The sequence below is a fragment of the Rhincodon typus genome, chromosome 37, assembly GCF_021869965.1.
Source record: "Rhincodon typus isolate 14 chromosome 37, sRhiTyp1.1, whole genome shotgun sequence".
In the NCBI taxonomy this organism is placed as follows: domain Eukaryota; kingdom Metazoa; phylum Chordata; class Chondrichthyes; order Orectolobiformes; family Rhincodontidae; genus Rhincodon; species Rhincodon typus.
This window is the reverse complement of record NC_063368.1, coordinates 7,260,602-7,275,671: the sequence shown is the minus strand read 5'-3', so window position 1 is coordinate 7,275,671 and position 15,070 is coordinate 7,260,602. Positions and strand designations below refer to the sequence as shown.

General features: G+C 41.9%; 1 protein-coding gene across 1 annotated transcript in view; it reads left to right on the top strand.

The window, feature by feature from the left end:
- LOC109922578 (glutamate receptor ionotropic, NMDA 2B-like) overlaps positions 1-15,070 on the top strand; it is a 263,374-nt gene that overhangs the window by 185,495 nt on the left and 62,809 nt on the right. The window contains exon 4 of the mRNA XM_048617643.1: positions 10,469-10,583. Within this exon, the coding sequence (XP_048473600.1) occupies positions 10,469-10,583 (115 nt within the window). The remainder of the gene's footprint in view (positions 1-10,468; positions 10,584-15,070) is intronic.

The following is a 15,070-nucleotide window of genomic DNA, read 5'->3' as shown; positions in this document are numbered from 1 at the left end:
GAACACAGCAGGCCAAGCAGCATCAGAGGAGCAGGAAGGCTGACATTACGGGCCTAGACCCTTCTTCAGCCTTCCTGCTCCTTTGATGCTGCTTGGCCTGCTGTGTTCATCCAGCTCTACACCTTGTTATCTCAGATTCTCCAGCATCTGCAGTTCCTACTATCTCTGTGATACACACTGTTGTCATGGAAAAATGGACACATTTAGCATAAGTTTACAATCTTACTTCATGAATTTACCCAGCTTTTGATGCAGCAGTACAACTGATATTATATAAGATGGAGATAAATTCACTGCAGATACATTACACTTAATCAATATTCATGAACGGTAGCACTGAAGTAAGCTGTGTCTGCCTTTTGCCATACTTCTTTTTCTTTCTTTCTCTGATCTCCATCTATCTGCTCACTCCTCCCCATCCTGTCATCAGCATAAATACTACCTTTTCCTGGGTGCTGAAGAGGGGTAATGGATTCAAAATGTTAACTCTGTTTTCTCTCCACAGATGTAGCCAGACCCCTGAGTTTAGCCAGCTATTTCTGTTTTTATGTGTCACTAAAACAAACTGAACTCTTTGTAGCTGGGAGTTGTTCCCCTTTGGGAGTGATAATGCTCTTCCCCAATGGTATAACTCTGCTCTTCTCTATTGGGAGCAACTGCGTTCTACACTGGGAATAACGGAACTGTTTTCTGCCAGGACTAACAGTGTCATTTCCAAGTGGAAGCAACAGTCTTATTCTCTGTTAGGTGGAACAATACTCACTTCATTTGGAAGTATACCCTTCGCCACTCATGGGATCTGTGCTGTCATTCAGAGATAAGCTTCTGAGTTTTTTCTGCTAAGTGTGTGATGCTCTTTATTAAAGCAGAACAAACTTAAACTTTATCCTTTCCTATGTATGATGTTAGAACTGCAAAAACCACAACTCTTGTGACCAAAGTTTCCTGCTTTTCGGGATATTAATGCAGGAAAATTTGACGTACATTTCATTGTCCTCTGGTTTTGCATTGGGACTCGGCTTAAACTAGTACTATCACTGGCAAAATAATATCACCAAAAAAAGCTGACAATAAAATCTCTAGAAGTAAATTGCTAAATATTGACCTTTACCTGACTTTGTCTAAAAGAAGAAAAGCCATTACCTGAAGTAAATAGATTAGTTGAAGCTAATGAGCCTTACTTTTCCTAGTGTTTTGGAGGTTCGGTAGAGACTGCCTTGTGAGTAATTATTTGCTTCAAGTGAGGATATAAATCTCTGTCAGGGCAGAATTCCCAAGGGAATAACATGTTCTGCATAGATTAACCACACAGGCAAATATTTGGCCAACTAAAACATGTGATGTCACCATGATATGTGAGTCAGCAATGTAAAGTCTTTGATACCAGAGAGTAAAGAAAAGATGTAATTAGAATATATCAGTAATTTTATTGCTAACTGTATTTTCTTTGTCTGGAGGGAGAAAAGAAAGGGCTCTTTGCATTTTGAAATTTAAGCCTTTCAGTTGTTAATTTGTGAATCACAGATCAGAAATGATTAAAAAAATGAATTACACTTGACTGCCTCTTAAGATGTTTTAGGTTCATACCAGAATCCAATTAATTCAATGAGTATACTGTCTGATGAATCAGTTCCATTTTACTATGTTTTCCATATAATTCAACCTCTTATTCCTACCCCATCTGCTATAACCTCAACACCTTCATTCTGAATAACCTCAGTGCCTCCCCCCACCCATCCCAAGAACCACAACACCCCATTTTTATCTAAGCCCTAATAAACTCAATCATTCCTCCCTAACCCAACTTCAAGAATCTCAAACTCCTGCTCCTTACCTCATCTCGATTCATATCAATGTTTCCTTCCTACTTCATCCCCAGTGAGTTGAACTCTCACCTCCCTGCTCCATACTCAGTTAAAGTAAACCTTCTTCATTATCTAGTTTTCAATAACCTCAATGCCTCCGACCAACTTCTGGCCTATACTGTCTAAACTGTACCTCCCTCCATCAGTGCCATGTAAACTCAATCCAGTTTCTTACATTATCCTAACCTCAATTTTACTTCCTTCTGAAAACACTTCAAACTACATCTGATGATTCTCTTTGGAGAATTCCCTTGCAGGATCCGTTGGTAAGCAATTCAGATTCCATCATGCTAAAGAAAGTGTCCAGATTGCCACAAGGATCTATAAGAGTACCATAAGACCATACCACACATTTCTGTACGCCAAAAGCAGTTGATTGGTACATCAAAATTCCCAGAATCATACATTCAGTGCAAATCAAATCCAGAACCTCATGCCTAGAAATCCATATACATTGTGTCCATAAGCCAACAAAAAGACTTAACGTTTTGTCAGCGTCCACATAACCATATGAATTGACATTGATGGGTGTACACTTAGTAAAACCAATAACTTGCTTCAGATTTGTCACCAACTGGTATTAAATTGTGGATCTCACATGGACAGGTCTCACCTGGAGTGAACGATGTCAGACAAATATAGGAAGGTTGTCCAGTACAGTTGTGGTTGTTCACTGTGGTTATCCTCACTGTGTTTTACTATAGTACAGGCATTGGTCTATATGACAATAATGTGGTATGGAGTTATTAATTTGTACTGTTCAGCTTTGGATGAGACTGTAATGCTAATTACAGTACAGAGGAGGCCTGGTCTATAATGCTGTATTGTGTTATGAAGGCAACGAGTCACTGAGTTCAACACCATATGAGACTGATGGATGGGAATGCTGAATACAGTGATGGAGAAGATGGTCATGTAAGCAGTACAGGGAAGGTATGCATTATAATAGTGAATGAAATATAAGGGAGCTGGTCTGTAATGCTGAAGGAGGCACTGGATGTTCTGTATTTTTTGCTCAGGGATTTTCCATTGTCGGTGCATCCATTTGCCCCATTTAGCCGGAGCTTCCATTGAGCCCAACTAAATTACTTTGGGGAAAAGTTGACATGTGACAACTGTTTTGTAATTAGAGATATAAATTTAGTGGTATAGTAGACAGTGAAGAAGATTATCTAAGATTACAAAGAGATCTTGATCAATTGGGTCAATGGGCCAAAGAGTGGCAGATGGAGTTTAGTTTGGATAAAGGCGAGGTATTGCATTTGGTAAAACAAACAAGGGCAGGACTTATACAATTAAAATTAGGGCCTTGGGCAGTATTGTAGAACGGAGAGATCTAGGGATTCAGGTACACAATTATTTGAGCTTTGCGTCACATATAGATTAGGTGGTTAAGAAGGCATTTAGCATGCTTGCCTTCATTGCTCAGACCTTTGCGTACAGGAGTTGGGACGTTATGTTGAGTTGTACAGGATTTTAGTGAGGCCTCTTCTGGTGTACTGGTTTCTCTGTTATAGGAAGGATATTATTAAGCTGGAGAGGGTTCAGAAGAGATTTACCAGAATGTTGCCAGGAATAAAGGGTTTGAGTTATAAGGAGACATTGGATAGCCTGGGACTTTTATGACTGGAGCACATAAAGGTTTACAAAATCATGAGGAGTATAGATAAGGCGAATGACTGATAACTTTTCCCTAGGGTAGGGGATTTCAAGACAAGGGGGCACATTTTGAAGGTGAGTGGACAAAGATTTAAAAAAGACATGAAGGGCAGTTTTTTTACGCAGTGAGTAGTTCGTGTATGGAATGAACTTCTGGAGAAAGTGATGAATGTGGGTACAGTTACAATGTTTACAAGACACATTGATAAGTACATGAACTTAAAATGTTTGGAGCGTTATGGGCCAAGCATAGGCATGTGGGACTAGTTTAGTTTGGGATTATTGTCAACATGGACTAGTTGGACCAAAGCGTCTGTTTCTATGCTGTATGACTCAATGACGCTACAAATTTTAAATATAAATACAGATATTTAACTGTTGTGTATTGCATAAACATAAGAACATATGAACATAAGAACAAGGAACAAGTGTAGGTCAGTCAGCTATACAGTCATAGAGTCGTAGAGATACAAGCATGGAAATAGACCCTTCGGTCCAACTCATCCATGCCGATCAGTAATCCTATATAAATCTAGTCCCATTTGCTAGCCCACATCACTCTAAACCTGTCCTATTCATATACCCTTCCAGATTCCTTTTAAATGTTGTTATTATACCAGCTTCTACCGCCTCTCTGGCAGCTCATTCCATATACTCACCACGCTCTGTGTGGAAAAGTTGCCCCTTAGGTCCCTTTTAAATCTTTCCCCTCTCACCTTAAACCTATGCCCTCTAGTTTTGGACTCCCCAACCCTGGGAAAAAGACATTGACTATTCACCTTATTTATGCCTCTGATGATTTTATAAACCCTTATAAGATCCCCCATCAGCCTCTGACACTCCAGGGAAAATAGCCCCAGCCTATTGAGCCTCTCCCTATAGCTCAAATCCTCCAACCCTGGCAACATCCTCGTTTATCTTTTCTGAACCTTTTCTAGTTTCACAACATACCTTCCAGCATGCTCCCTCATTCAATAAGATCTTGGCTGATCTGATTTTAACCTTAAGTTTACGTTTCTGCATGTTCCTAATAATTTTTCATCCCCTTGGTAATGAAGAATCTAGCTATGTCTGCCTTAGAAATATTCAAAACTTCTTCATCCACTGCCTGTTGAGAAAGGGAATTCCAAAGACTCTTAACCCTCAGAGAGAGAAAAGATGTTTCCTCATCTGTAACTATGACCCATAGTTCTAGATATTCCCACAAGAGGAGACATCCTTTCAACATCTATGCAGTCAAGTCCCCTCAGGATCCTACATGTCTCAATTAAGTCACCTCTGGCCTTTACAAACTTCAGCAGATAAAGGCCTTTTCTCATTAGGCAAACTGCTTATTCTAGACATTAATCCAATAAACCTTCTCTGAACTGCTTCCAGTGCATTAATATCCTTTCATAAATATGGTGATCAGTACTGTACACAGTACTCCAGATGTGATTTCACTAATGCCCTATATAACTGAAGCATAACCACCCCAGTCTCTCATTAAATTCCATTCAAGTTACATTCTATTAGCTTTCCTGATTACTTGCTGTACCTGCACACTAACCTGCTGTAGGACACCCGGATCCCTCTGTATCTCAGGGCTCTGCAACCTCTCACCATTTAGATAATATGTTTCTTTTTATTGAAATAGACAATTTCACCCATTTCTACATTATAATCATTTGCTAGATCTTTGCCACTCACTTAACCTACGTATATGCCTTTCTAGGCTGATTACGTTGTCTTCACAACTCACTTTCCTACCCATTTTGTGTCATCAGCAAATTTAGTTGCCATACCTTTGATCCCTTCATCCAAATCATTGATATTAATTGTAAAGAGTTGAGCTGGCAGCAAAAACCCCTGTAGCACACCACTCATGACATCCTGTCAGCCTGAAAAAGACCCACTTATTCCCAATGTCTACATCCTGTTAGCAAGCCGATATGTTACCTCAACACCATGCGTTCTTATTTTCCACAGTAACCTTTATTTAGCATCTTACCAAATGCCTTCTGGAATTCTAAATATAGTAAAGGGAGGTGATGGCCTAGGGTGTTATGCTGGACTGTTAATCTGGAGACCCTGGGAATGTTCTGGGGAATCGGGTTTGAATCCCGCCACAGCAGATGGTAGAATTTGAATTCAATAAATATCTGGAATTAAGAGTCTAATGACGACCATGAAACCTTTGTCGATTGTCAAGAAAAATCCATCTGGTTCACTAACGTCCTTTAGGGAAGGAAATTGCCATTGTTACTTGGTCTGAACTACATGTGACTCCAGACCCACAGCAAGTGTTGACTCTTAACTGCCCTCTGGGCAATGAATGCTGACCTAGCCAGTGATGCCCTCATCACATGAATAAATAAATTTTTTTAAAAATCCATTGGTTTCCCTTTATCTACAACACAAGTTATCTCTTCGAAGGGCTCCAATAAATTAGTTAAATATGATTTCCCTTTGACAAATCAATATTGACTCTGCCTAATATAATACAGTGTGGAGCTGGAGGAACACAGCAGGCCAGGCAGCATTAGGGGAGAAGGAAAGCTGATGTTTCAGGTCAGGCCCCTTCTTCAGAAATGGGAGAGGGGAAGGGGGCTTAGAAATAAATAGAGTGGGGGGGTGCGGTGATAGCAGGTAGATAGTGGAGCAGATAGGTGGGAGAGAAGACAGACAGGTCAAGGAGGCGCAGATGAGAGGGGGTGCTGGTCTTGGGATAAGGTTGGGGATGGGGAGATTTTTGAAGCTAGTAAAGTCCACATTGAGACCATTGGGTTGTAGACTTCCAAGGCGGAATATGAGGTGCTTTTCCTCCAATTTCTGGGTGCCATCGTTGTGACACTGGAGGAGGCCCAGGATGGACATGTCACCCAGGGAGTGGGAGGGGAAGTTGAAGTGGTTCGCGACTGGGAGGTGTTGTCGTTTGTCGCAAACCGAGCGTAGGTGTTCTACAAAGCGGTCTCCGAGTCTCCGCGTCTCCGCTTGGTCTCACCGATGTAAAGGAGGCCATATCGGGAACAGTGGATACAATAGACCACATTAGCAGATGTACAGGTGACCATCTGTTTGATGTGGAAGGTTTTTTTGGGGCCTGGGATGGGGATGAGGGGTGAGGTGTAGGGGCAGGTGTAGCACTTCCTATGGTTGCAGGGAAAGGTGCCGGGGGTGGTGGGCCTAGTGGGGAGTGTGGAGCAGACAAAGGAGTCACAGAGAGAGTGTACTTCCGGAAAGCAGATAAGGGTCGGGAAGGAAATATATCCCTCGTAGTGGGGTCAGATTGCAGGTGGCGGAAGTGGCAGAGAATGATGCGTTGAATTCGGAGGTTAATGGGGTGAGGACAAGGGGAATTCTGTCTTTGTTTTAATTGCGGGGAGTGGGTGTGAGGGCTGCGATGCAGGAAAAGCAAGAGATGCGGTTGAGGGTGATTTGACCACTGGTGGGGGGGAGATGTTGCAATCCTTGAAATACGAGGACATCTGGGATGTTCGGGAGTGGAACACCTCATCTTGGGAGCAGATGCGGTGGAGGCGGAGGAATTGTGAGTAAGGGATCACATTTTTGCAGGAAGGTGGGTGAGAGGAGGTGCGGTCTAGGTAGCTGTGAGAGTCGGTGGGCTTGAAATAGATATCAGTTTTGAGGTGGTCACCAGAGATGGAGACAGAGAAGTCCAGGACGGAGAGAGAGAGGTATCAGAGATGGTCCAGGTGAACTTGAGGTTGGGGTGGAAGGTGTTAGTAAAGTTGATGAACTGTTCGAGCTCCTCGTGGGAGCACAAGGTGGCGCCGATACAGTCATCGATGTAGCGGAGGAAGAAGTGGGGAATAGTGCCAGTGTAGCTGCGGAAGAGGGACTGTTCCACGTAACCTACAAAGAGGCAGGCATAGCTACATCCCCGCCTCCTTGATCTGTCTGTCTTCTTTCCCACCTATCTGCTCCACTATATACCTGCTATCACCACCTCCCCCCCATTTATTTCAGAGCCCGCTTCCCCTCCCCCATTTCTGAAGAAGGGTCCTGACCCGAAACATCAGCTTTCCTGCTCCTCTGATGCTACCTGGCCTGCTGTTTTCCTCCAGCTTCAGACTGTATTATCTCAGACTCCAGCATCAGCAGACCTTACTATCTCTGATTGACTCTGCCTGATTATCTTGAACTTATCCAAGTGCCCTATTATAATGTCTTTAATAATAGCTTCTAACATTTCCCTATGATTGACGTTAAGTTTACTGGCCTGTAATTTCCTTCTATTTGCCACCCTCCATTTTTGAATGAAGGAGTTACATTAGCAATTTTCCAATATAAAGGAACCTTTCCTGAATGAAATGAGTTTTGGAAAATTATAGTTACGCATCAATGATTTTGCTGGCTACTTCTTTTAAGACTCCGAGGATGAAATGGAATACATATGTGGTAGTCCCTCAGAACAAACATGATGCTTGCTAACATAGGGAGGCTGTTGTGCTGCGGCATCACACAGTTCCGGCTGACAAAGAAGCCTCTTGCAATTACAGCCTGCCAAAGGATTTGCATGTGAAGGATTTACAGATTGATAAGCAACCATTTTTGGCTGTGTTATGATGTGTCTTCCATAGCTATGAAGTCCTGAAATGGGTATTGAATCCTGAGTTTTTGTCTCAGCAACACCAGCAAACAGAATGTATAGCGGTACGTTGTAACCTTACTCACTCCGGCAGAATGGGTTAGATTCAGGTCAGGCGTGGGAGTTTATTCTCTGGTTTTCACTGGGGCATAAGTTTAAATGGTTTGGAGATCGGCTGTCTGCCCAAACCCAGCTCATTCAATTGATGGAATAGAAGGATACCCAAGGAGATTCTCAACAGCAACGACTGCTTCTTTGAACTTCCATGCTTACCACATCCGTAGCATTGTCCTTTGGGAGACTTTTCCACGTACTACATTGGATGTTAATTGTGGCTCAGGTCATTGTTGACTCCAAACAGGAACCTGAGGACAAAATCCAGGCTGACTCACACACTGCTGAACTGAGGGTGTGCTACAAAGTTAGAGGTAGCAGTCATTTGAATGCAACATTAAATCATGGCCTTTTTCTGTCTTCTCAGGTGGACTGTATAGATCCCACCCTACTATTGCAGGAGAGCTCCTTCTATGTCCTGATGATTATCTATCGCTCAATCAACATCACTAAAACTAGTTATCTGGAGATAATAATTTTGCTATTTGTGGGAGCTTTGTATGTGCCAATTGCCTGTTGCATTTCCTAAATTGTTGGCTGCAAGATGTTTTGGCATATCCAAACCATGATTTCAAGTACAAGTCTTTCTCTGTAACTGTAAATTATCAGGGAGAAAAATTCTGTTTGAGTCTCGCTTTCAACTGTTCTCAGTTCTAATTTGTATCCCATGAAAGTTGAACCCTTCAGCACTGGGAAGAACTTGATAATTTTCTAGACTGGAATCACTTAATTTTTTGAAATGGGATGATTTACTCGATTGCCTTTCCTAAGTTTGCTGTGATCTGCTCATATCTATGAGGACATAAAGAAATAATGTTTGCTTTCTTTCTGGGGCATGTGTTCATTCAATGGGCTAAATGGCCTACTCATGTTTCTGTGTTCCTATTGTATAGGGTTATAGTGCCAGGATGGGTAAAAGATATTGAAGTGTTTGATCAGTGAAGATCATAAACGGTGGGGCAGGTTTGATGGACTGAATGGCCTACTCCTGTTCCTGTGTTCCTATGATTGTTTCATATATTCCAGCACTATGATGTTCCTCAGTGTATCTGCCATTTGTTAGAATTTAAGCAGTTTACATGAGGAGCCAATATTTGCAGAGTCCATCAACTGCAAGAAATTTATTTACAGATATGTTTTTCAGTGAGTGGGCACAAGTAGCAATATTTGGAAAATCAAACTTGTAATATAAATCCAGATGGTGTAGGGCCATTGTGAACATGTTGACTTGTTCTATTTACCTGTTCTTTAGTGTAACTCCTGGATCACCTTCCCTTGATGCTCATTTCTATTTCTGCAGAGCGTTCAGTATAATTTTTAAACTATATCCCCAGATTACAATTCTGTGTACTTTCAATTTCTCCTCTAATTCAAAAGATGGATGGTTTTGGGAATAACAGCAGTATTAGTCACTGGAAGCATGTGTCCTGCTGCAATATGTTTTTGGTCTCAAATGTCATTGGAAAGGCTGAAGCCTCTAGACCCTGTCACAGAAAATGGATTATGTTGTGTCGCGCTGGTCCTTTAAGCATGGACCAATGTGCAATTGAGTTTAGCCTCTGTGAAGATGGAAGGAAGGGACTAGAGTCACAGGCCTCCATTTATTATTTTTGACTTGGAGTTTGTCATCATTTGTGAATTTTCCAGGTTGGCAAGTTACATATAAAATTACCTTGTAATTCTCTCAGTAAATCCCTTTGCCTCTCCACTTCCCTCTCATCCTTTTAAAATCTTCCCTACAATCGACTTCTTTGACCATCTTTTGGCCACATCTCGCAATGCCTCTTTCCTTTGGTACAGTGTCAATTCCTCTGTCTGACTATTCTCCTTGATAAACACTTCCAGATGGTTTCTCCTCTCCATCCCAGGCACAATACAAATGCAAGTTTTTGTTGTGTGTGGTAGGCCACTGTTTAACCCACGGTGCCACTTAAGGCGGGTGATATGATAATTGATGCATATTCAACTTTGCATATTTGAGCATTCAGAATGGGAGATTACTGAGTACTGTTGCCTCTTGAATGCCCTGAAAATAGCATCACACTGTAAGGCAGTGAATGCTAACTGCAGGCTTGAACCATAAGACGAACCAACCCACAGGTTTCTCTGTTGAGTAATGGTTTCTTTTCAGAGCTTCTAATTGTAGTGTTTTGTTGAGCACCTAGTGATGACTGACAATAAACAGAGGCAACTCCACATTCTCGACTTTAATCTCCAGCTTCTCCTCTATTTTTTGCAGATACCTTATGAATGTAAGCTTCGAGGGAAGAAACCTTTCCTTCAGTGAAGACGGGTACCAGATGCATCCCAAATTAGTTATTATCTTACTCAACAAAGAGCGAGTCTGGGAGAAGGTAAGGACGTTCAGGGGGCTTTTTTTTTGCAAGAAATATTTAACGGCTCATGGAAATTGTGCATTGTTGTGAAATTCTTTGAAATAATAATCCAGCAAAATGCTGTGCACAGCTTTTCCAACCTGCCCAATGCACCAACCAGCTTAGCCACTCACAGCAAGTACAAGGTGTTGAGGAATTACCCTATCCTAAATTGTAATTGGAATTCTTCGTGATGATTGTGTAATCCCTCTTGTTCCTCCTCTCAACATCTCCCAAAGCTAATGCAGCTTTCCACTTGCAACTCCTCCAGTAAACCCATCATTTCAACCAAGTATTTAGTCATCCCACCTCATGTCAGCTTGAAATAAAATCAGCAAGTTCTGGCAACATCTGTTGAGTGAGAAACAGAGCTGAGAGGGTGGTACAGTAGCTCAGTGGTTAGCACTGCTGCCTCACCACGCCAGGGACCTAGATTTGATTCCACCCTTGGTAGACTGTCGGTGTAGAGTTTACACGTTCTCCCTGTGTCTGTGTGGGTTTCCTCCGGCTGCTCCCGTTTCCTCCCAAAGTCCAAAGGTGTGCAGGTTAGGTGGATTGGCCATGCTACATTACCCATAGTGTGCAGGGATGTGCAGGTTAGGTGGATTAGCAATGGGAATTATAGCCTGCTTCCAGTCAGTAGGGATTCTACAATAACATTTCCAGTACAGTTTGTTTCATGTTGGCTTTTTGTTTGGCATCCACTTATCACAGAAACTCAGTGCAACAGTTTGAGTAGAGCACAAAAGGAAGACTTTTGACCTGGTGCATCTGCTCCAAGCTCTCTGCAAGGGCACCTCATCTCATCTCACTTTACCGTGCTCTGAGAATCTTTTCTCCTCAGGTAATCATCCAATTCCTCTTGAAAGCCATGTTTGAATCTTTCCCTTCCACACTCCCAGGCAATACATTCTAGATCCTAACCACTCATTGCAGAAAATAAATGCCGCTGCTTCTTTTGCCAAACACTTCAAACCAGTGCCATCTGATTTTAGACTCTTCTGCCAATTAGAACAGTTTCTATTTCTCCAAACTATCCACTTCCCTCATGAAATTATCGGGTCTTGCCAAATCTTGTATCAACCTTCTGTTCTTTAGGAGAACAGTCCTGGCTTTGCCAAAGTATCCACATAACTGAAGTGTCTCAGACCCAGTATGATTCTCTTAAATCTTTTCTGTCATCTCTCAAACACACTCATGTTCTTCCCAAATTTTGGCACCCAGAATTGGACATGATATTCCAGTTAAGGCCAAGCCAAAATTGCATAAAGATTCACCTTAGACGTCCTGCTTTTGGACTCTATGCCTCTATTTATAAAATCTTGGACTGTGCATACCTTAAACTGCACTCTCTGCCCTGTCACCTTCAATACTTTATAAGTTTCAGAAGTAGACCATTTGATCCCTCTAGCCTACCCAACCATTCAATAAGATCATGTCTGATCTGATTACTCCACATGGGTAAATTCTTTACACAGAGGGTGGTTCGTGTGTGGAATGAACTTCCTAAGGAAGTGGTGGATATGGGTACAGTTACAACGTTTAAAAGACATTTGGATAAGTACATGAACAGGAAAGGTTTGGAGGGATGTGGGCCAGGAGCAGGCAGATGGGACTAGTTTAGTTTGGGATTATGTTTGGCATGGACTGGTTGGACCAGAGGGTCTGTTTTTGTGCTGTATGACTCTATGGCTCCTGCCTATATTCAATAACCTTACCCCCTTACATATCCAGAATCTATCTGAATTTGTCTGAAAATGTATTCAAAAACTCTGCTTCCACTCCCTTTTGAGGAAGAGAATTCACGATCCTCAGGGAAAAAAGAATTCTCCTTAACTTTGTTTAAAATGATTGGCGCCTAATTTTGAAACAATGACCCCTAGATCTAGATTCTCCCACTAGTGGAAACATCCTCTCCATAGCCACCCCTACGAAGATCCCTTAAGTTGCCTTTTATCCTTCTAAACACCAGCAGATTCAGAGTGGGTAGATGCAATAACAATTCACACCAATTAAATGCCTCCAGGTTGATTGTTTTGATCAAGTGGTTATTTTTTGGGAACATTTCCAGAATAGAAACAAGACTTTATTGTGGGTTGGAGCTTGAAGCGTTTATAAAATAGGAAACTGTTCATTGAGATGATTAGTTGCAGCGTCTCCATACACAATGCAGACGTAAGAGAAATTAACGAGAACCTTTGCAACTTCGAAAATACCAATCTGTTAAATACTCATCTAAATAGGTGAGTTTGACAGCTCGTTAGTCAATAACTAGCCGAATCGGATCCATGCCGATGCATAAAGGGTTTGTGTGAGACTCTTAAATAGCCGGATATATGAATTGTTTTCGGAATGATGGTTTCTACATGCAACACATCAGCAGAGAGATGACAAAAAGGTGAACGTTTCTGGTCCACCTCCGTCAGGTCACCCTTCAGTCTCCTAAACTCAAAAGAATGCAATCCAAACTTGTGCATGCTGTCCTCATAATTTAACTCTTTGCACCCCTCTAAGTCAGTTGTGATACTAATCGGAGGTTCTGTTTATCTGTTCATCTGTTCAGGTGTGTATTAAAAATCTTTTGGCAATTTTCAAATTGCCAAGGTGGGAAATGATTTCCATCTGACATTGATCCCTCAACCAGTGCAACAAATGTCGATTAGGTGACACTTTTTAATGGAAATGTATTGTGTGCAGAACCTTTGTCTTTGTTGCTATCTCACAGCACTCTTTGAGGCATTAGAATCAAAACCCAGATAAGTGCAGTAAGAGGCCATTCAGCCCATTGTACCTGTTCCATTGCTGCCTCTTTAACTGGAGCTGTCTATACTAATCCCTTTATAAATACTTCTTTACATAATTTTGTTCCAAATTCTTACCTGGCCTAGGTTTCTTATTGGCCATGTGTGTTAAAGAATTCTGTGTGATTTTAACATAGAAACATAGAAAATAACAGCAGGAATAGGCCTTTTATCCCTTCGAGCCTGCTTTACTATTCAGTATGATTGTGGCTGAACTAATGAGTTGTGACCGGCCAACCCAGTCCCCTGTTCCCATGTTCATCCCATACCCTGATCCCTCTAGCCCTAAGAACTATATCTAACTCCTTCTCAAAATCATTCAATTTTTTTGCCTCAACTGTTTTCTGTAGCAGAGAATTCCACAGGTTCAGTGGCAGATGAAACTTAATTTAGATGAATGTGAGGTGCTGCATTTTGGTAAGGCAAATCAGGGCAGGACTTATACACTTAATGGTAGGGTCCTGGGGAGTGTTGCCGAACAAACAGACCCAGGGATGCAGGTTCATAGTCCCTTGAAGCTGGCGTTGCAGGTAGACAGGATAGTGAAGAAGGCGTTTGGTATGCTTCCCTTTATTCGTCAGTGCATTGAATATAGGTCATGTTGTGGCTACACAGGAGATTGGTTAGGCCATTTTTGGAATACTGAATTCAGTTCTGGTTTCCCTGCTATGGGAAAGATGTTACTAAACTTGAAAGGCTTCAGAAAAGATTTACAAAGATGTTGCTAGGGTTGGAGGGTTTGAGCTATAGGGAGAGGCTAATAGGCTGGGGCTATGTTCCCTGGAGCTTTGGAGGCTGAGGGGTGACCTTATAGAGGTTTATAAAATCATGAGGGGCATGGATAGAGTGAATAGACAAGGTCTTTTACCTAGGGTGGGGGAGTCCAAAACTAGAGGGCATAGGTTTAAGGTGAGAGGGGAAAGATTTAAAATGGACCTAAGGGGCAATGTTTTCTCGCAGAGGGTGGTGAATGTATGGAATGAGCTGCCAGAGGAAGTGGTGGAGGCTGGTATAATTAAAACATTTAAAAAGCATCTGGATGGGTACATGAATAGGGAGGGTTTAGAGAGATATGGGCCAAATGCTAGCAAATGGGACGAGATTCATTTAGGGTATCAGGTTGGCCTGGATGAGTTGGACTGAAGGGTTGGACTGAAATTGGACTGAAGAAATTTCTCCTCATCTCAGTCCTAAATGGCCTACACTATATCCTAGACTGTGAATCCTGGTTTTGGGCTCAATGGTCCTCAGGAGGATTCTTCCAGCATTTATCTTGTCTAGTACTATTGGCATTTATGGGTTTCTAATCCTCTGTACAAACAAAACTCTTCCAAATTTTTGCAACGTCCACCGGCTCTGGTAAAAAAACTGAAAGTCTTGCATTCTGTCATGCTGGCTGACCTGCTGAGTCTTTACAATAATTTCCTTTCTGCTGCAAAGACAATTAATTGTTGCTGGACAGTTGCTTGGGTCAATCAGATCTCATGTGGACATTCCTTTAACATATTTTCATTAATATACAATGGAAATTTTCAAGTGACATGCCAAATATGACAAGGTGGCCCAGTGGTTAGTACCACTGCCTCACAGCACCAGAGATCCACAGTTGATTCCAGCCTTGGATGATAGTCTGTGTGCGTGTGTGTGTGTGTGTGGGGGGGGGGG